The sequence below is a fragment of the Hyaena hyaena genome, unplaced genomic scaffold (assembly GCF_003009895.1).
Source record: "Hyaena hyaena isolate Hyena2069 unplaced genomic scaffold, ASM300989v1 scaffold_199, whole genome shotgun sequence".
In the NCBI taxonomy this organism is placed as follows: domain Eukaryota; kingdom Metazoa; phylum Chordata; class Mammalia; order Carnivora; family Hyaenidae; genus Hyaena; species Hyaena hyaena.
The window spans coordinates 519,269-542,112 of NW_024080831.1; the positions used below are offsets into that span (position 1 = coordinate 519,269).

The 22,844-nt window shown below is 47.0% G+C and overlaps 1 protein-coding gene across 3 annotated transcripts in view; it reads left to right on the forward strand.

The window, feature by feature from the left end:
• The window catches only part of DGKG (diacylglycerol kinase gamma), a 172,756-nt gene that overhangs the window by 51,539 nt on the left and 98,373 nt on the right, over positions 1-22,844 (forward strand). For all 3 annotated transcript variants that reach the window (XR_005530140.1, XR_005530141.1, XM_039241717.1), the window contains 6 exons: positions 78-137; positions 2,768-2,847; positions 3,996-4,070; positions 6,894-6,979; positions 11,301-11,390; positions 13,623-13,783. Coding sequence is in view for 1 of the 3 variants with exons in the window: in XM_039241717.1 (XP_039097648.1) it covers positions 78-137; positions 2,768-2,847; positions 3,996-4,070; positions 6,894-6,979; positions 11,301-11,390; positions 13,623-13,783 (552 nt within the window). In the remaining 2 variants the exon portion in view is untranslated. The remainder of the gene's footprint in view (positions 1-77; positions 138-2,767; positions 2,848-3,995; positions 4,071-6,893; positions 6,980-11,300; positions 11,391-13,622; positions 13,784-22,844) is intronic.

Below are 22,844 nucleotides of genomic sequence, written 5' to 3' on the forward strand. Positions count from 1 at the left end.
CTATTTTTTTCTCATGATCACTTTTAATATTTGCGTTTTTTTTCTTCAAAATATGTTTGTCTTTCCTCTCGTCACAGGACAGGCAAGGTGGGAAGTCTGATGGCAGCGTGTCAGCTAAGGGTGAACTTGTAACGCAGGTACTTCCACAAGCCTCAAGCCCATCTCTCATTCTGAGTTGGTCCACAGCTATTGGTGGGGGGGGGGGGGGGGAAAGGGGGACAGGATCTCAACATTTGCTTTCTCATCTGATGGATTACATCACACAGGAGGACACTTTATTTCTAGCTTCTGGAAATTATCTTTGACCACCACACCGTNCTCGTCACAGGACAGGCAAGGTGGGAAGTCTGATGATAGGCCTCTTTTTGTGGGCAGGTCATTAACGCAGGTACTTCCACAAGAATGATTCCCATCTCTCATTCTGAGTTGGTTTACAGCTATTGGTGGGGGGGGGGGGAGGGAAAGGGGGACAGGATCTCAACATTTGCTTTCTCATCTGATGGATTACATCACACAGGAGGACACTTTATTTCTAGCTTCTGGAAATTATCTTTGACCACCACACCGTTGGCAAGTGGTGAAAAGGGGACGCTGGTTGATCCCATTGCTGATAAAATAAATTGTATCACCCTTTTAGGAACAAGTTATATAAAACTTCAATATGCCCACCGAAATACTAACAACAGTGTGGACTAAAAAATATATAATGGGTTTTCCAAGACTGTCGAGCTGTCTCTAGAATGTGATCTGCCAAAACAAAGTTAAGATCCAGAAGTTCTTCTTTATACTTGAAAAGGGAGGGGCATAGCAATCCCTGCACTGCCCACCTCCCAGAGATGCTTTACGATTAAATGAGAACATGCAGATTCGTGTGTCTTGAAAATTAAAACATAAGCAATAATGATGGAGAAACCTTAATAATATGGAAGAGCTGTAGATGCTTAGAAAGGCAGATGGAGTACACGCACGCACACACACACACACACACACAATGCATGTAGACCAGTTGTTTACAGCTGGCATCTATCTCGTTATCCTGCATCTGCTTTGATTGGGAGTGCCCATGCTGTATGGGTTGTTAAGTATTTTGAATATCATCCCTGGAGGTAAAGAATTACTCCTCAGGCTCCAAGGTGCTTCTGGGTGTCACACAGTCGTCACCATGGGAAGATGATATGAATCTTAAAAACTCTAAAGAATGCTGCTGTCCATTTGAAACAACATGGTGCTGTGCTTGCTGAAATTTTAGCTTGAGATCTGGAAAAGTAGGCATCACACATTGAATACGGAATATAGCTATATCTTTGTACCAATCTGTCCTTCAGCTGAATCCACAAGTATTTATTAAGTGCTCATTCCCATATCTGGTGTCATGAGGAGCTTGGTTGGGAGGGTTATACACACACCTGCCCTGCTCCTGAGACATTCAAATCTAGTTGATATTTTGAGACATTTACCTAAGAAAACATAAAACAAAACCCATGTGAATGGGCAACAAAAGAAGCTCAGATGGTATTACATACTTCAAGTGCAATGATTTCAGTTGCAATGATTGAGGAAAGCTTTACATTGTAAGTAGCTCTTGAATTGGACTCCCAGAATGAAAAGTTCTCTTTAAAAAGGAAGTGGGCTCTTCGGGGCACCAAGGAGGAGAAGAAACCAGAGGGATCAGCCCCACAGGGTGGGAAGTCAGGAGACACACTTACTCGAGGGTAAGAGCCAGACTTGGATGGGATGCAGCTGAGAGCTGTAGCAGTTAGGGGGCAACAGTCGATTGGGGCTATGCTGAAATGTCTTGGATCCTGGGTTAGGAGATTTGAATTGCATCCTCTGGGCAACAAGGTGTCATTAAAAGTTTCTGAGCAACAGTGTCATGACTGATGTCCCAGGAAGAAACTGAGTACGGGACTTACCTGAGGTGGGAAAAGCCCAAGCTGGGTGGGTACCATGGCAGCTGCCAGAGATAAAGAGACATCCAGGGAAATAATTGGCAGGACAGGACCTTCCCTAGAAGACTAGATGAAGGATAATAGTACGTTTAAGAGAAACTGAGCCAGGAGAGAGGACCAGGTCTGTGGGGAAGGAAGACAGGTCGGGTTCGGGCTTATGAGTTTGCAGTGATTGAATGTGAGACATCTGGCTCAGGTACCCATTGGACAGTAGGAAATGTGGAACCAGGGCTCAAGAGCAAAACTGGGGCTGGAAAGGTGGATTTGGAAGGTGCTGGTGGAAGTGATGGTTAACTTCATGATTGTTATTTGATTGATGCATATGACCAGAGGACCATAACTTCTAAAATTATATTCCATTGTATCCCTCACAAAATATAATCTGGTGCTTATAAGAGCACCTGGCTGGCTCAGTCGGTGAAGTGTGGGACTCTTGATCTCAGGGTTGTGATTTCAAGCCCCACAGTAGGCATAGAGCCTACTTAAAAAAATAAATTAAAAAAAAAATATAATCTTGTGTTTATAGCCACAATACCATATCATCGTGCAGTTACAGTGCCATTGCCGCATCTCTGATCCTAGCCTCAAACTCTTGTCACCATTAACACTACTAAAGGCTACTGAAGCTGAAGACATTTAGCTGCTTAACCCCTCAGAAAACTCAGCCAGTGGACAAAGACGTACCTTCTAGCTACCTCTCTTCCATGCTGGAAGCGCGTCCCATCCACCTTTCCCGGAAGCCCTCTTAGCGTCAACTTTTGTCTCTTCCATCCTACTGGCTGAAAAAGAGCTAATTTCTTTTTCTTTTACCTTTTAAGTATAAGATCATCCCCACCCCGGGTACCCACCCCCTGCTGGTCTTGGTGAACCCCAAGAGTGGAGGGAGACAAGGAGAAAGGTATGTTCTCTTCTTTTTCAAAATGGAGCGGCTGAGGCAACCTCACTCAGGCTTTTTCTTCCCTCAACAGGGTGGACTGCAGAGACAGGCAGATCTGGGTTTCAGTCCCAGCCCTACTACTTACCACTTTATGACCTGGTTCAACTGACTGCTTAACATCCCCGTGCCTTGATTCCCTCCCCTATGAATGGAGATAATAATAATTTCTCCTGTCATAGCTGCATTGTGAGGATTAAAGTAGACATATGCTTAGCCTAGGGCCCATCACATGAGCCATTATCATGGCTCCCAGGGTCGGACCAAGTTCTGAGACGCCTGTTTCCTTCCCAGCCTCCCAGGTCCTTTCTTGATTTAAGAGGTGTGGCAGGACTCCTTTGATTGGGACCTCCTGGCCTGTCTATCTCCTGAGAAAGCAGGGCACTACCTCCTCAGTGAAGGAAATGCTCAGTCTCCTGGAAGCACTAAGGGAGTAAGAGGAGAGAAGGGAAAGGGGCGAAGGAGCTCTGCCTCCCTGTCCTGTTCAGCTCAGGGCGATGGACAGACAATGCAGTGACCTGGAATCTGGGTTTACAAAATAATAAATAGGGTTGAAGCAAGAACTGCAAGAACCCCTACCTAGTCCAAGGGACAAAGCACCTGCTGAACTGACCTGATTCGCTGGAGCTTCGACACCCAGCCTAGAGGTGGTCGCTGCCTCCGGCCCCTTCGCCTTTCCTTGCCCAGCCCCACCTCCTGCATTTCCTTCTGATCCCAGGATTTTGGGGGCTTTCCATAGAAGGTTCCTCGATATCTCTGTATAGTCCACAAAGAGCAGAATCACACTACCTAGAACATACAGAACATTTGGGAGAAGAATAAAGCTTTAAGAATAGAAGCTTTATTTTCAGCAAGAGGGGGATGGTCCTGGGTTGAGTGCTACAATCTTGGATGGTGGGGAGGCCTTGAGCCAGGGTGCAAGGGTGCGGATGATGCCAGCTGGACCTGGGGCTTCAGGGTCTGCATGGCCTGTGTGCAGTCTTCTCCCTTCTTGGGTTTCAGTGGACCCAGATTGCCACCATGAGTGGACCCCAGAGGTGTTTGCCCTACTGTGCCTTCTCACAATGACATTCTCCTTCTCTGTCTCTCTCTTTCTTTTTTTTCCCCCATAGAATTCTTCGGAAATTCCACTATCTGCTCAACCCCAAACAAGTTTTCAACCTGGACAATGGGGGGCCTACTCCAGGGTATGGAGAAATGATCCTTTTTATCTCTCCTCCTCCACCCTTCATTTCTGAAGAAGATACCTATCTTTGGTCACCCTTCATGTCTCTTTCATCTGTGGACTTATCCTTCCTGACATTTTACTCTTTTCATCTTCTTTTCCTCCCCTCTACTCTTATTTGCTCCTGGGGATACTCATCAACACCCCTTATGGCTAAGTCTGAGAAGTAGCCTCCTTTACCCCTCCCTGGAAAAAGTTGTTTCTGTAAAAGGGAAAAAGCACATACACCATTCATTTGATTGACAGGAAGAGCGGGCTGGTAAATTATATTAACTTATCTGCAAGGCTGTTTTTTATGTTAACTTATCTGCAAGGCTGTTTTAGCTGATGTCTTCATACTGAGTGGTCATCAGGGAGGGGAGAGAGTTTTCCTGTCACTGTCAGCAGCTCACAGATCCATACTGCTGACTCAGAGTTCTGCTGCGAGTTCTTTTGGGGAGCCCTTTAGGACCGGGGCAATTGGTTATTCAGTGAAGTCACTTTTTTTCCAGGATTATCCAGTTTAGAGGTTGTTAAGCTGCCCCTGGCCCTTCTCCCGCAATGTGCCCGTTGGCTGTTTCACTGCCCAGCGGAGCGGGAGAGTGGTCAGAGGCAGCAGAGTACAGCTCTGGTGGGAGGAGCTGGGCCCAGTGTCAGCACCGATGTGATGGCTGCGGTCCCTGGAATCTGAGGCCCCTCCGGCCTGGGGCTGGAAGGCACCCAGACTGGGCTTCTTACCAGACTCAGCTGGTGCGCTAGAGACATCTGCTGGCCAGCCCGAGCCTGTCTCCATGCCAGGTGCTCAGATCTGTACGCCAGGCTGGGCTTCCCAGAAGACAGCTGCTTTGCCCAGCCTCCATTTAACCTGCATTTCCACAGTTTCCACAAGACCCTCAGCAGGTGGGGGTGGGGAGGGGGCTGCAGGAAGGACTATAAAAAGGGACTGTGTCCCTGTCTTCAGTTGTTTGCCACAAAGCTATTATTTATATGGCTGTGATGGGGCAAGACCCAGTTAAAAGGGGGAAAGAAGCATGAATGCAAGTGCAGCACCTCTACCATGACCTACCTGCAAAACTAATTGCAATTCAGAGCCCATCTGTGCTGCTACGGGTGCCGTCATAGTCACCATGATGGCAGTTACTGACCTGTGACTGAATGGCAGCCTGCGAGCTCCTATACCAGCCCCCTCTCTTTTAGGGCATCATGATGCTTGAATGCAGTACTGGAGCTTCACCTCATCCATCCTAAATTGTTTTTGCCCCACATGACAAGCCTGGTGGCTACTCCCAGGGCTGCTGGGCCCTGAGTGTCTTTGCGGGGTCAGTCTGTCACCAGGCAGGCTGTCTAACTGAAAGGAGCCTCTGTTCAGAATTCACTTCCTAACAGAGAGCAGAGTTCTGGAAGAGATGGAGAGGGAGGAAGTATTGATTTGCCCACAGATGCATCAGCGACTCAGAAAGCCCCAGGGTCTTCTCCGACCGCCAGGCTGGGCAAAAGGAACCTCTAAGCTTCAGTTCCCGAGTCCCACCCCGGTGTGTTCACAGGTCACATTTATTCTAAAGCAAAAGTTTTGCGCCTTTTTGTGCCAGAAACCCATTTGGCAGTTTGATGAAGCCAATGGACCTCTTCTCAGAATACTTGCTAGTGCATAAAATGAAATATAGAGGAATACCAGGCAATCTCTAACGATACTGAAAAGACAGTCATCAAAATATAAAAACACAGACTTGTGATATGGGGATATATGTGATTTACTAACACATTTTTGGCAAGGTCCAGAGACAAGTCCAATAACTATTATTAAATAAAAGCTGTGATGTGCATAACTGGTAGTAGGAGGCCTGCCACAACTGTGATAAAACATTAAAATACCTGTGATTTTGACCTCTAACAAAGTCACAGGTAGTGTTAATACCTCTGTGATTTGTTGCCCACTTCCATAATTGAAGGAGAGGCTAAGTCTCAGAACTTAGGGAAGGTAAGAATTTAACACTTTCGCCTCCAAGTTCATGGCACTCTGGTTTCTATCTATAGACAACCCCCCCCCCCCCCCCCCCCCCCCCCCCCCCCCCGAGGTTTCTAGGCCCCAGGTGAGGAGCCCTGCTGCAGGGACTCCTGGGTGGCTCAGTCAGTTAGGCGTCCAACTTTGGCTCAGGTCAAGATCTCATGGTTTATGAGTTTGAGCCCCATATTGGGCTCTGCTGACAGCACAGGGCCCACTTTGGATCTTCTGTCTCCTTCTCTCTGCCCCTCCCTTGTGCTTTCTCTGTCTCTCTCTCTCGAGTAAATTAACATTAAAAAAAAAAAAACAGCCCTACTCTAAAAAGTGAAGGCCTCCGAGAGAAGCGGGTACTTGCTCCCCTCGGTTCTGGACCCTCAGGACACTGGGATGAGGATCCACTAGTTCACTGCATCTGACTTAGAGGACCGTTTGTGAGGCCAGAACATGCAGGAGAGCCAGAGAGGAGTCCACACGTTGGGGGTCAGCTGTATTGGTGCCCAAATAAGCAAACTATGGCCGCCTCTGCACAAATAGAGAATTTCTAGAAAACCATTTTCTGTTTGTGGTGAATGCTGAGTCACGTTGTCCTCATACAAGGATGGCTCCCCAGCGTTCTTCTCTATACTCAGTAGTACTGTTTCCTCTGTAAGTGCTGGTTTTAGAACACTAAGTGACCCTTTCAACCCCAAAAGGAATCAAGGCTATAACATACTCCCAGAGAATCGGAGAGACCCTGACTCAAGCAGTGTCAAAATGTCCGCCACAGCCTAGTAACTGAGACTGTTTTGGCCTTTTACTTCCCAGACTGAACTTTTTCCGTGATACTCCAGACTTCCGTGTTTTAGCCTGTGGCGGAGATGGGACCGTTGGCTGGATTCTGGATTGCATCGGTAAGAATGGGGCTGGGAGGGGCTCTCGAGTTTATTTAAAGTCAGAGGAAGGCAATAAACAGGAAAGAGAAATGGAGCCACATCTTATTCATCCTTGTTTCCACTCCTGGACCATTGCTTGACTACAGTGCTTGGCCATTGTATCTACCTTGGGTGGAAGAAAGAAATGGAAGGACAGGTACAGATGTAACTGTTTAGTTTCAGGCCTTGCCTCATAAACATGGCTGGGGTTTGGGCGGAGGTAGGACAGGCCAGATTGGGAAGCTCGTGGGGGAAGAGGGAGGGCGGGAATAGGTCTTCAGGCAGACCCAGGGTAGTGGATAAAGAATTAAGCATAAGTGAGTGGCCTGGGCTCACCTTGGACTGAGCACCTGGAACCTGAGTCCGGAAAGCATGTCTAGAATGCAGATCGGTACAAGCAAAGAAAAGTCATGCTGGGCTGTGTCCGATATGGTTAGATTAGAATGGCAGTGGGGAGAGCCCTGACTGGGAATCAGGAGGCCTGGGTTTCAGTCCAGCTCTGCCTGGATCGGTGGGCCCTTGGATGTCTCCTCCTCTGTAAATGCTGGGGGCTAACTTGTCTGTCATTCCTTCCACAAATACTGCCTGTGCACCTCCACGTACCATGCTCTGCTCCAGGCACTGGAGATGCAGCAGTGAACAAAGAGATGGAAACCCCACCCTTGCGGAGCTTCCTTTCTAGAGGGAGGAGACGGGCAATAAGCGAACAAACAAATAAACAAAAACAAGGAAAATATACAGCATGCAAAAAGTGATAAAAATACAGCAGGGAAGGGGCAAGGAGCTCAGCGAGGGGTAGGGTTGGGTCTACAATCTAAGACTGAGTGTTTCGGGAAGACGTCACACTGCAGATGACGTTTGCATGGAAACCTGGAGGAGAGGTGAACCATGCAGATACCTGAGGAAAGAGCAGTCCCTACAGGAGGAACAGCAAATACAAAGGCCCTGAGGTAGAAGCAAAGCCAGGCTGCTGAAGGCCGCAGGACCGCAGAGTGTGCTTGGCAGGGAGCAGGTGAGAGAAGAGTGGCAGAGGATGTAGCAGAGCGAACGCAGGGCCAGGTCACTAGGACATGTAGGGCAGTAAACAGAATATGGCTTTCATACCAGAAACGTCCCAAGATGCTGGGTGGTTTCGAGCAAAGGAAGGACACAACAGGTCCTGAGAAGAGGGTAGAAGCAGGGAGACCAGCCAGGAGGTACCTGCAGCAACCCGTGTGAGAGGTGACCAAGGCTTGGACAGCAGGAGACACACAGGAAGTGGTGAGGGGTAGTCGGCTTTCGGATGTCTTTTGAAGATGCGGTTCACAGGATGAGGGGAAGAGAGGAGTCGGGGATGGGCGTGGGCAGACCCTGACCGGGGCCGGGAAGGCTGTGCCTCCTGGGGTCGAAGCAGACCACCAGGAAGGGGTGGGACCACACCCGCACACCTGCCACCTTCTGCGCCCCGCGGGCGCTTGTTTCCATGGACACAAGCAGCCACCCACACTCTCCTGTCACCTCCGGCTCTGGCATTGTTTGTGGGAGCAGGGAGGCATCCTCTGGGAGCCGAGGAAGGAAAAGTTGATCAGCGGAGGGTGGATGGCCGCAATCCTGGGAGCCGCTCACGTGGTTCCGTCTCCGTCACAAGGGAGAACGTAGGCGTTGGTGATTTTACAAAGTTTGTCTGCGGAGAACACAGGGGAAAGGATATGCCCAAAACCGGAAGAAGAAAGGTCATGTAACAGGTTGGCAACATGAAGAGAAGTAACAGTGGTGGAAGAGATAACTGCATGATGCTTATTCATTCATTCATTCATTCATTCATTCATTCATTCAAGAATATTTAATTACTTATTTAGCGCCTTCTGCCACCCTATGTTGGTCCTCTCATTGATCTGTTCATACTCTACAACCAGAGTGGAAAGCCTGAATGTCAGTGGGTTCATGATGTGTGCAAAGCCTATCAGTGGCTTCCCATTATTGTTAGGATAAAGACAAAAACCTTTCAAATGATCCTTAAGGTCCTGGTGCTCTAGCAGCTGCCCGCCCTTCCAGCCTTACTTCCTATCTCCATTCCTCCCCCTCTGGACTCCAGCCACCCAGTCCCTCTCTTGGACCCTTGAATATACCAGTCTCCCTTCTACCACAGGGCCTTTGCACAAGTGGTTCCTCCTGTCTGGTATGCTTCCTGGCCATTCCTTGCTCAATGTCAACTTCAGATCTCAGCCAAAGTGTATCTTCCTCAGAGGACCCAGCCTCAGTCACCTTCTTATATGATCACACTTCTTCCCTTTCCAATAAGAATGTGAAACTATGCCTCTTATATGAATACCTCTTTAATATCTGTCTCTCCCTCTCAATCGTAAGCTCCGTGAGAGCCTGTGTCTTGGCACTTGGACCCACTATTAGAGCCATAGCACCTAACACAGCACCAGCACATAGTAGGCCTTCCGTAAATGTGTGCAGACATACTGTGGTAGATGAGAGGTAGATCCCCCAGGAAGGTTGCAGCGCACGATGAGTAGTCAGTTACAAAAGTCAATTGTAAGATCATCCCTAGCGCTGAAGAAACACTCTAGAGACGCACCTGACCCAGACAACGGTAAGCAAGGAGGGCCTCCCAGAAGCAGCGCCCAAGCAACAGAGAGCTTAAGGCTCTCTGGAAATACTTAAGACTTAAGGCTCTGGAAATACTTCAGCATGGTTGACATGTCAAGCAGGAGGCTAGAGCGAAAGGCAGGCCCTAGTGCCATGTTAGACGTGATGAGAGCAGCCGTGACAGAGGGAAAGCAGGGAGCAGGGAAGTGCACTGCTCGGGCTCCAGCTCAGGGAGAGCCTGCCTTGAAGGTGTGGAGAGCCCCTGGGGGCACTGAGGCTGGGAAGGCAGAGAGGAAGCAGTGGCTTTAAGACCAGGGGGAAGGAGTCACACAGGAGAACCCGGACGCCGCCATAGGAATAGCTAGAAGAGACTGTGGGGAGATGTGTTAAGGAAAGAGCACATGGAAACTGAGCAGGGTGAGGGGGGCGGGGAAACTTAGGATGACATCTGGGTTCCTAGCCTCAGCGCCATGAAGTTGTTTGACCTGTTGAGATGGGGACCACAGAAGGAGCAGACATAAGGAAACTAGGGCCTTCCAGGTGAAAGGCGCAGCCTGTACAAAGGCAGGGAGGCATAAATGCAGACCGTGTGTTCTGGGAAACATGACAAAATCCATCACCTTGCTCTGTCCCCCAGCTTACACCTCCTGGTGGTGATCTCCACTCCCATTCTGGTCTGAGCTCCGCCACTTCTGGCACAAGTCACACAGCCTGGGGACCTACGAACTCCCCTCTTGCTGGGGCAGCCCTAGCATTAGCCCAACTTGCTGATTCCTGCTTCGCCCCTCCCCAACCCTCATTCTTCAGTCAGCATGACCCCCATCCCCAGGCGCCAAAGCACGTTGCAGCTTATGTCAGTGGCGCCCTCTGGAGCCCAGGGGGTGCCCGTGCCTGCTCCAGCTTTCTCGGGGTGACCTACATGTTGCTGTAGGCCTGCAGCCAGACTGAACCACACACGTTCTGCTGTGTTTTCTCTAATGGTTCGTTCTGATGCTCCTTCACAACCAGCATGGGAGATCAGGCTAGGAGTTGTGTATTTGCAAGTCTGGGGTGGGGTGGGTGGAAGTGACAAACTGGTACCTGGGTGCCAAATGACACCTTGAGGTTTTGTTTGTCAAACACAATATTATTTTTAAACTTTGAACCTGAATGACTTTAGATGAGGCAGCTTCAGTTTTCCAGAATCCCCCACTATTCCCTGATTTCTCAGACTCACCTGTTCTACGAAACATGCACCTGTCTAGCCCTTGAAGCAAGGACAGGCATGGGCTTGTGATCACAGAGATCTGGATTCGGTCCTGTCTCTGGACTTACTTTCCCTCTCTGAACCTCAGCTTCTTCATCTATGAAGAGAATAATAATTCCTCGCAGACTTAGTCTGAGGGATAAATGGAGAAAGTATTAGTTATGATTACAGAACTGTTTTTGAGGTGTATGCTGTTACCCCAAAGGAGAGAATTTGGATGAAATGAGAATACGCAGGTGCAAGTTACAGGGAGACAGTCAGCTCATTGTGAAAGAATCCTTAGAAGTGGTTCACATGCTGCAGATGGAAGAACCAGCTTTGTGAGGTAGTGTGCTCTCCATCATGGGAGCTATTCAAGCAAAGAATGCTATGGAATCATCCCTGATCTTATGAAGCATAAGGTCAGGGATGATTAGATAACCCAAAGTTTCTGTAATCCAGCGGCATATGATTTCCTCTTCTCTGTGTGGGTTGCAGATAAGGCCAACTTTGCAAAGCACCCACCGGTAGCTGTCCTGCCTCTTGGAACAGGAAATGACCTGGCCCGCTGTCTCCGCTGGGGAGGAGGTGAGTGTGCATGCAGGTGGCACTGCCCTGGGGACAAGCACTACAACCTTCAGTGATGCTCTGCAGAGCTAGGCTCAACTAGCTCAACTCAGTTCTTTTAAGAATTACATTCCAGGGGCGCCTGGGTGGCTCAGTTTAACCTTAAGCGTCTGACTTCAGCTCAGGTCATGATCTCACGGTTCATGGGTTCGAGCCCCGTGTCGGGCTCTGTGCCGACAGCTCAGAGCCTGGAGCCTGCTTCAGATTCTGTGTCTCCCTCTCTCTCTGACCCTTCTTTGCTCACACTGTCTCTATCTTTCTTAAAAATCAATAAAACATTAAAAAAAAATTACATTCCACATGGCCATTCCCTTGCCTTCCGCATCCTGCTGAGATTTGTGCTTACGCCTCAGTATGTTTCTATCTCCCTGAAACTATTGGCAAAGAGCCCGCCTACCCGGCAGGACATAGTCAGCTTTAGGGTAGTCTTATCTATCTCCCCCACGGTACTCGCTTGAGTAGGGGCATGCTTAGGCGTTTTCTGAATAAAATTCCCTCCTCTCCAAATTATTGCTATTCTTCTGATTTAGGACTCAGAATACAAACTTAAAAGCTACATCACTGGCTACTAGGGGCATCCAGATCATGGTAGACCCCCACGTCCATTGTCCTTTTGAAATCCCGCTGTCGGGGACCTCAGAGTGGTGACCAGCTTACAGGGCAAGGGGCAGGAGCTACAGAGAACTCTGTAGATGGCAAGAGTGCCCATGGCACTGGGATTGCTCCAGAGGACAGAGGAGGCCAGGGCAGCACATGGAAGGGACAGAGCAGTCTGGCAGGCAGAACTGGGGTGGGGTTCCAGATGGCTGATCCGTTCAGAGAGGATTCAAGGCCAGGCCAGGCAGCGGTCAGTGTTCAAAGATAGGTATATGCCTGGTGGCAGTAGATGAAGCAGGAGCCGGCCCTAGGCTAGGGAAGAGCCCTCTGCTCCAGAGGAGGATGGAGAAGGTAGTCCCATGCTCCGGACATCTAGGCAGCATAGCTCAGCACAAATTTCATGCAGGGAGAAGTGCCCTGTGCCCCCAGAGAGCCTCAAGGCCCTCAGCTGCATGGTTGCTACCATTGCTAGCTTGTGAGGCATCCCTAGGAAGCCGACCAAACTAGCAATGTGAGAATACTCTTCAAGGTTGTCCTGAAGGTAAGCAGGAACGTGGGAGTGTAATCTGAAAGTGTAATCTGACTCTCCCACTAACCTCTGATGACTTATAATTCTCTTTCTATACCACTTTTCAATTGCGGCATAAAAATTATCGTAAATATAGAGACTTAAAACATCCATTTGTTAGCTCACTGTCGTGTTGGTCAGAAGGCCTGCGATAGCATGACTGGGTTCTTTGCTTGGGGCCTCACAGCCTGAAATGAGGGGGTTGGACAGGCTGTGCCCTTCTCTGGAGTTTCTGAACAGAGAGTTTGCTTCTAAGCTCATTCAGGTTGTTGGCAGAATTGAGTCTTTTGTGGTTGGAGGACTGAAGTCCCTACTTCCTTCCTGGTTGTTAGCTGGGCCCACGATCAAATCCTTGAGGCTTCCTTTTTCCTTGACAAATGAATCACTCCGTTTTCAAAGCCAGCAACAGAGAATCTCCCTCACCTAAAATCTCTCTCAAGCTTTGAATCTATTTCTTAAGGAGAAGCCCAGTCCTTTCTAAGGACTCAGCTGATTAGGTCAGGCCCACTCAGATAGTCTCCCTTGCTTAAAGTCAACTGTGCCATATAATATACCTAATTATGGAGTGACTATACTATCTTATTTATAAGTCCTGGGAGCCTTGCAGGGTATATACCCAAGGAGTGGGGTGGCCGGGGATAGTGGGGACCATCTTAGAACTCTGTCATACTGTCCATCTCTGACATGACAGTCCTGGAATGGACTCTTTCTTGTCCCATGTTCTCCCACCCAGCCAAATAATTCTCTAGGGTTTGTTTCAGCTACATAAGCCTACCCAGCTTTGGCCAGCTCCCACCCATACCCCAACCACTTTGGCTTCCAAATCTCCTAGTTTCTTTTAATGCCCTATTGTCCTATCCTTCTCCATGGCTCAGGGAACCTAAGTGTCTCTGGCCCCCAGACACACTCGGCGGTGGGGAAGGGGGTGGGAGGGGTCTCCTGATCACAGATGCCTACAGGGTTCTCTTCTCTGACACAGCAACTTAGCCTTTCTGCTCTGGGGACAAATGTCATGCCGTGCTCCACAGGTTATGAAGGGGGCAGCTTGACAAAAATCCTGAAGGACATCGAGCAGAGCCCCTTGGTGATGCTAGACCGCTGGCATCTGGAAGTCAGCCCCAGAGAAGAGGTGGAGAACGGGGACCAGGTCCCATACAACATCATGAACAACTATTTCTCCATTGGTGTGGTGAGTTGGTCAAGGATTGCCTTTCTGCATGGAGAAATGTCCCCACTCTTTACCTCTGCCAGCTGCCCCCAGTCTTGACTTGGGTCCAAGCATCCTTGCATCTGGCCTGGACAGGGACACCTTAAAGGTATCAAACTCTAGATTAGTGGAGAAAATTCTTTCCCCTATAATTGTTAACTAACACAAGACAATAAGAAGTTCTTTGAAAAACAAACTTACCCTTTGGATAATTTGAAACAGTTTAAAAAAAGCAACACCAGGAAATAACCAAGGGGCAAAATCAGGAGAAGACTCTCATGTGAGCTTCCAGAGTTGAGAATTCTGATCCTCCAACGAGGACCATGTGGGCCCAAGCTGGCGTGGCTGGCCTAGCTGTCAGAATTCCTTCTCTCCTGTTCTCTCGCCTCAGCTCAACTGCATTGCTACACTCCAGGTGCCCATGAGCCTCTGGGGGCGTCTCCTCCCAGCTGACCTCTCAGCTGAGCTCCATGCTCCTCCTTGGTGCTTCCACCGCCTTCTGCATTCACCCCATTAGTGCGATCTGTGCGTTAGATTGAAGGGATTAGTTTACTGTGCCCTGACACACACCCCCAGTACACACACACACACACCCCCAACACACAGATGCCCCCCAAAACACACCCCCAACACACACACCCAATGCACATACACACACACTGTCCTAACACACAATCCCAACACATACACACATACACAGCACCAACACACACACCTAACACACATTCCCAACACACGTATACCCAATATACCCCACTAACACACACACCCAAGACATACACCTAATACACTCCCAACACACATCCCCAACACACACACACACACACTCCCTAACACAAGACACACACGCAACACACATACACACACATAACACACATACATCCAAGACACACATGCAGCACATACCCCCAATACACATACACACACCCAACACACATACTACCAGCATACACCCTGATGTACTTACACCAAACACACTCCTCTAACACATATCCCCAAAACACACACACACACAACACATATATACCCAACATACACCCCTAACACACCCAACACACAGCCCTAACACACATCCCAACACACATACACCCAACACACCCCTCTAACACAACCCCCAACAACACACATACACAATATACATATGCCCAACACACACACGCATGTGCGCGCGCACACACACACCCACACACACACACACACCCCACAAGAACAGTGACACACTCCTCTTTCTTCCCCCAACCCCCAGCACATCTAGCACAGTTCATTTAATTTATTTTACCAAACTCAGCTTTTGGTCCAAAGAGGACTAGTGTGGACACTGTTTCCCAAACTATTGAGAATGGGATTGGGGAGAAAAGAGAACCATCTATTCCATAGACAGAGCTGGGGTTTCAGAGGGGGATGCAACAAAGATACTAGCACTTACTGAGCACGTATTATATGCTCTCCTCTATGCTAGATCTTAGGTATTGCAATCCTCTTCACAGTCTTACGGGTATTACTGTCCCCACAGTCCCCATTTTACAGATGGGGCCTCAGGACACTCAACTAGTGAGGGCTGGAAATTGACACAGGCACACTGTGCCTTACAGTCATTACTGTTACCCTGCCTTTGGAATTATACTGCCCACTTTCTTCCCCCCACCTTCAGTTACCTTTATTTCAGTCTATACAGTTTAAATCAGATCAGTTTTCATTTAAAAATATTCATGTTATAATACTCAGCATTAAAAATGATCATAATTTTTCTTTGTTTTTAATGTTTATTTTTTTCTTTCATAGTTTATTGTCAAGTTGGTTTCCATATAACACCCAGTGCTCATCCCAACAAGTGCCCTCCCCCATGCCCATCTCCCATTTTCCCCTCTTCCCCCTCCCATCAGCCCTCTGTTCTCAGTATTCAAGAGTCTCTCATGGTTTGCCTCCCTCCCTCTCCCCAACTATTTTTCCCCTTCTCCTCCTCCATGGTCCTCCGTTAAGTTCCTCCTAATCCACCTGTATGTGCAAACATATGGTATCTGTCCTTCTCTGCCTGACTTATTTTGCTCAGCATAACACCCTCTAGTTCCATCCATGTTGCCACACATGGCCAGATTTCATTATTTCTCATTGCCATGTAGTATTCCATTGTATAGATAAACCACATCTTCTTGATCCATTCGTCCGTTGATGGACACTTAGGCTCTTTCCATGATTTGGCTATTGTTGAGAGTGCTGCTATGAACATTGGGGTCCATGTGCCCCTATGCATCAGCACTCTTGTATCCCTTGGGTAACGTAGATTCCTAGCAGTGCTATTGCTGGGTCATAGGGGAGTTCTGTTGTTAATTTTTTGAGGAACCTCCACACTGTTTTCCAGAGGGGCTTCACCAGTTTACATTCCCACCAACAGTGTAGGAGGGTGCCCATTTCTCCACATCCTTGCCAGCATCTATAGTCTCCTGATCTGTTCATTTTAGCCACTCTGGCTGGTGTGAGGTGGTATCTCAGTGTGGTTTTGATTTGTATTTCCCTGATGAGGAGGGACGCTGAGCATTGTTTCATGTGTCTGTTGGCCATCTGGATGTCCTCTTTAGAGAAGTGTCTGTTCTTGTCTTCTGTCCATTTCTTCACTGGATTGTTTGTTTTTCGGGTGTGGAGTTTGGTGACTTCCTTATAGATTTTGGATACTAGCCCTTTATCTGATATGTCATTTGCAACTATCTTTTCCCATTCCGTTGGTTGCCTGTTAGTTTTATTGATTGTTTCCTTTGCCATGCAGAAGCTTTTTGTCTTGATGAGGTCCCAGTAGTTCAATTTTGCTCTTGATTCCCTTGAGTTTGGGGATGTGTCAAGTAAGAAATTGTTGCAGTTGAGGTCAAAGAGGTTGTTTCCTGCTTTCTTCTATAGGGTTTTGATGGTTTCCTGTCTCACGTTCAGGTCCTTTATCCATTTTTGAGTTTATTTTTGTGACATGTTGCTGTCCAGTTCTCCCAGCACCATCTATCTGTTAAAGAGGCTGTCTTTTTTCCATTGGATACTCTTTCCCGCTTTGTCAAAGATTAGTTGGCCATACGTTTGTGGGTCCAATTCTGAGTTCTCTATTCTATTCCATTGGTCTATGTGTCTTTTTTTGTGCCATACTGCCCACTTTCATATGCAAATGAGTCCCTCCAAACACACCATCTAGGCCCAGATTGTGTGATACCTGCATTGTCAACCATCCTCACCTGTTGCTCTTTTGAAACTATTGGTGGCTTTAAAAGAAAACGGAAATAGAAGGGGAAAATAATAGGTAGCTTGGGGGAAGAGCAGCTTTAAGGAAAGGACTTTGTTTTTTAATAAGAAGAGGAAGAGAGGAGCCACAGAAAAGGGAGAGCTGTTTTAAAATACGTTCTATTTACTGGATTTAAAATTTACCATATTTATAGGTATTTTTTTTATTCTTACAACTACATTGAAAGGGGAGTATTTTCTCCATTTTGTAGGTTTGGTTTCATTTTCTGACTCCTAAGCCAGCAGTTTTTCTGTTACTACCAACAGAAGACAGAGGAGGCATCGCTAGGCCCACAGCCAGGGTCTGAGAGGATGGATGATTGGACTGGCAGCATATTTAGGGGACTCTGTGCCCCCACCTGGTTTACCTCCCCAGTCCCCCTGCCTCAGGTGGAGGAGACACCTTTCCCTAGGCCTCTTCCAGATGCCTCCTCAGTGAGTAGGCAGACCCCTCGCTCTTTTTCTTGGCTCAAAGTCTCCTCTCCTTTTTGGGCCACCAGCTCAGGCACCACTTCCCCCAGTGGGAACACACAGCCTTCAGCTATTGCCCATGGGAGCTGCCTGACAGGTCTGGCATTCAGGAGGCTTCCGGAGCATGGGCTTCCCATCATTATGATTTCACAAACACTTGTGTCTTTTTCCTGTAGTGACTGGAGTATAGCTTGCTAACAGCTATTGAGTGCCTGCTGCAAGGCAGGCACAGTTCCCTGTTGGTAGGTATAGGCATTATCCTTCGGCACTTTGTAAGGAGGAACTGAAGCTTAGATCATCAATAAGGAGACGGGTCACAGCTGGTGAGTGATGGAGCTGGAACCACGAATGTTGAACACCAGAGCTTACTGAGCTGTGGACCATGAGCCATGGGGCCTCTGCACAACCCCGTCCATCTTCACAGCAGCATTGTGGGGGGAGTCTCGACATCTAACGCGTGAAGGCTCGCTAGGGCCCTTTGTCAGAAATGTAACTTCCAATCCCATGACAGATCCTAGTTTGTATTCTGATTTGGTTGGTTTGAACAAGGTCTTCGAGTTGGCATTTTTAACAGGCCACCGAGAGAATTATAATGTGGATGGTCCCAACAAAGTCTTCAGTGAGTGGAGATACCCCATCAGAACAGAGAAGAATCATCGAAGGATGTGGACCTACACAGGAGCAGAAAGTAGAACTGAACTAGATGAAGGGGGAAAATGATAGAAAGGAGGGAACCCAGCCTCTATAAGCAGCCAGACAAAAGGGAGAGCTGAGTACCAGGGCTGGGTGCCCAGTCTAGAAACTTCTAGATGCCAGCTTACAGCCATGGCTGCCTTCAGAGTCTTTAGCCCCACATCTTCTCTTTCTTAACACACTCAGCTCAGACTGCCAAAACATGATTCCTGATACCTTTCGGCCTGTCTCTACACAATGCCATATGCAAAAAAATTTCACTCACCCCATATTTCCTGACACACCAAAAAGGAATAAACGGCCTCACCTTAACCAGATAACCTAGGCCTAATCTCAAGAGCCATGATGATCATGGTTTTAATTCATTCTTACAAATAAGTAGGAAGGAAGGAAGTTGAGAGAAAGGAGGAAGGAAGAAGACAGCTCATTGTCCCCCAGGGAAATGCATAAAAACAGATTCTCCATCACACTTAGTGGTCAGGGTATTTATTTGCCTATGGCTGACTTATAATAATCCAATCCATTCAGCTTTCAAGTTATAAAGAACTTCACAGTATCTTTCTCATGATGTTTTTCATACACCTTTAGCTTGTGTGTATTTAACATTGTATTGCGAAGCAGTGAGGAACCAAGACTGTTTTTTATCTCCTTGGTGTACCCTTAGGCTTCTCTCAATAAAATGTTTGCTGGGTTTGTATGCTCGCTCTTTAAAAGTTGGAAAGGGAAATTCTTGAGAAAACAAGTAGCCAACACACAACCCTAACAGAATCTGGGGCTGACATTTGCAGAAGCTCTTCCTCCCTGTTTGACTTCCCAAACTTTGTAAGAGGAGAAGTAGGTATGTAAACCAACCCACAGTTTTACTTCCGTGTGATAATTAGAGTCAGACTCCTTTGGCAAAGAGAGTCTTGCAAAGTCTTTGCCTCTTTTGAAGGACCTGGAATATCTTAACTGATAACAGATGTCTTCTGCCTTGCATGTATAAAGGCAATGACAATAACCATTACTGTGGTGGCCCCAGGTGGTAAAGATTTTGCTCTGACACGTTCACCTGGTCCCCCTGGTGCCAAAAGAATCCATCCAATACATGGAGGGATAAACAGGACACACTCTCCTGGCCCATCTAGAGAGTGACTGTGACCTCCGTGTCACCACATTTCCATCACCTACGTATATACATGCCGGCCCCCTACCAGTGAAGAACTGAGATAGTTGGCCTTCTCCATCCCCCTAACTGATAACATCCATTGGCGGGCGATTTTAAACATAGTCATTCAGGCTGCTACTTCCTCTGGCTTCTCGGGCCTCCTTGTCCCCGCTCTTTATTTTTGGATTTGCAGAAGTGTCAGGATGGCCAGGTATCAGTGACAGGAAGTTTGGGACTCTGAAATAATTCCTGGGGTATGTGTAACTCCAAATGCCTCAAAGGCTCTGCTTTCACTGAGCCTTAACAGGAGGAGTGAACAGCTAATCCCTTGATTCAATGAAATCTATTTCTGATGCTAGGGGAACCCAGGGGCAAGGAGAGGCCACAGTCATCACACTACCCCACGCACCGTCTTCTACCTTACAGATTGTATTTATCAGGCTTCACCAGCTAAGTCTCCACCATGATGAGCCTCTTCCCCTTTTGGGAATTTACCAAAAAGTTATCATTTTCCCTGCAACTTTTTGGATTCCCTCAGTGTCATGTTCTTGTCTGTCACCTGTGAGAGCCATGCAGGTGCTAAGACCATGGGGCTCACTGAGAGATGTCTTGGACAAGGAAGGGGTCTTTACTATTTATCCTCCTCCAGTCTGCCATAAATTTTCAGAATAATCCAGATTCCAAATGATGTGTTTTATTGTCTCCTTTGTCTTTTTATCAGTGTAAGCTGCCAACGTGACTTAGACTTGCATTTGTCTGGTATGATAGCCATTAGCCATATGTGGCAATTGTGTACTTGAAATGGCCCTAGTCTAAATTGAGAGATGCTGAAAGTGTAAAGCATACACCAAAATTAAAAAATATTAGAAAATAATTTTAAATATCTCAGTTTTTAAAGGTCTTATTTATTTATTTTGTGAGACAGAGCACAGGCAGAGGAAGGGCAGAGAGAGAGGAAGAATCCCAAGCAGGATCCATGCTGTCTGCACAGAGCCTGATGTGTGGCTCAAACTCATGAACTGTGAGATTCTGATCTGAGCCGAAATCAAGAAGTCAGATACTTAACCGACTGAGCCACCCAGGTGTCCCAATGTCTCAAAAAATTTTATATTAACTACATGTTGTAGTGATAATACTTGTTAATGAAAATATATTATTAAACCTAATTTTACCTTTTTCTTTTCACTTTTTTAATGTGGCTACTGGGGAATTTTCTATTTATTTCTATTGGACAGTACTGGCCCAGATATCCAAGTATCTCACAGTCCAAATGACTGCTGCTTATATTTGGAAGGGGCACAAAAATCTTTTGGATTTTTAGTGTTAGCTCAGGAAAGAGCAGCCCATCTTCTCCTCTGTACCCTATACCTCATAGGAAGGAACCCAGAGAGTGTGGTCTTCAGAAATGCCATCATTACAATTCCGGTCTCCGTCCCCTTGTCCCTTCAGAACAGAGGTCTCATTTTGCTGTCATTACTACCAAGAAAGATTTGACTCATTGTAGCATTGGCTTCCAAAATTTAAAAGAAATCACAATTGAATATAAATACACCTAACTCAGTGCCGGACACAGAACTCAACAGAAGGCAAAGGTAAATCTCCAGGTAGAGAAACATGGTCAGAGTTAGAGTCTATCAGCATTGCCTTTTCAAGACTGAAAAGGAAAGGAACTGCTTAGCTCTCCCCTGCTACTTTTTGTATTTATCAAGAGATTAAATTGGAACCACATGCTTAACTAATAATATTGTAAAGGCTGGTCTCTGTGAAAAGAAGCTTTGCAAAACCTACATATATATATTATATATAATTATATCTATGTATATATATATAATCAGAACTGTGCAGAGATTGAGGAGCCTGTGCACAGATTCCAGAAAATAAGAAACCCAGGAGCCAGTCACAACACTCCTAGCTGGGGGCGGGGTGGAGGGGGGTGGTCGCAAAGTACGAATCATGCCAGGCAACATGTGATGGCTTTTTTCTTTCGTTTTCCTTCTTTCTTTTCTTTTTTCCTGACAGAAGAAAATTAGTGCTTCAAAGGAACACAAGTAGATGAAATGTTTTCTTGAATCCAAGAGAAGCACTTGACAGATGTCACATGAATCTTATTCAGGGTGTTCACTGAAACTTGCTCAGAGAGCAGGAGGGAGAAGGAAGGCCTGCTGCCTGGAGGAGGCTGTGGGGCCCCGGGGACAGAGGCCTTAAGGGCTTTGTGCATCTCCCACCTTATGTCCACAAGGGTGCCTAACCTTCAACCCTACATGGAACTTAAGGAAAAACGAACAATAACTAGAGCTTGAATGTTAAATTCCCAGAACATTATTTCAGCGGGAGCGTTTGCCAACCACAAACTAAGTCCGTATCCTCGACTTGCCTCTGTGGTGGGCTACTAGCTGGGTTGACTCCTCTGCTAAGTACCAGTCTTACAAAAACCCTTCTTTGCCCCCTAACTTCCTTCTGGACTTTCTGTCCCCATCATTAGCCTGTAGTTTACTCACTGCACACAGCACATGCTCCAAAAAACGTTCTTCACTGAACTCTACCTCCTGACGTGAAAAAATAATAATGACAACATTCAGAAATTATCTCCTGGGAGTCCGTATCAAGAAATGGAATTAATACGCATTCAGTGAAGTGGAATTTCAGTTCTGTTTTAGCCACACGGTCTGGTAGATGAGTTTCTGTAGCTTTTTTCCTGCACATGTCTGAGTCAGCTCCCTTGTTTCTGTGTCACTCCCCACCCTGGCCTGATTCTCCTGTTTATTTCTAAAGCCCACCACCCGCACTGAACATGCTCACATGAGGACTGCGTGGTGAAGGGGCAGAACACGTTCTCCTATGGGAAGATGAGATTGTTCGTGAAGGTGAAAGACCAAATGTGAGAAGGAAAGATGAGCTCGGTTTTAGGTCTGGAGCTCAGGGTTGGTTCTAGAGATCAGAGATGCTAGAAACAAGTGTGAGAACTTGAGATGGCCCATGACATGGAGTGTAGACTGCAGATGGGACTGAGGGCTGAGAAGTTCTGTTCAGGGGATGGAGAACCCAGAAGCATGGCATCATGGGAGCCTTTCTAACTGAGTTCTGAGGAGCAGGTGGCCAGTAGCACAGCAAAGGGGTATGCAAATAGGACAGCAAAGTGTCAATTTAGAATGTGGTCATGTGACTCTTCTTGACCTTGGGGAAAGTCCTTTCTGTGGAGATGAAGAAACAGAAGCCAGAAGTTTAAATATATTTTTATTATCTACTGAGCCTGTTATTCAATGCCACTAATTATCTCTACTGATATAGATGGTTAGAGTTAATATATAACAGCATCTACCAACGTCAGTTTTCTGGTTTTGACAATGTACTATAGTTACATAAGATGTTATTGGAAGCTGGGTGAAAGGGATACAGGAACTCTCTGTACTATTTTTGCAACCTCTTGTGAGTCTTAAAATATTCCAAAATAAAAAGTATTTTTTAAAAGAGTTAATA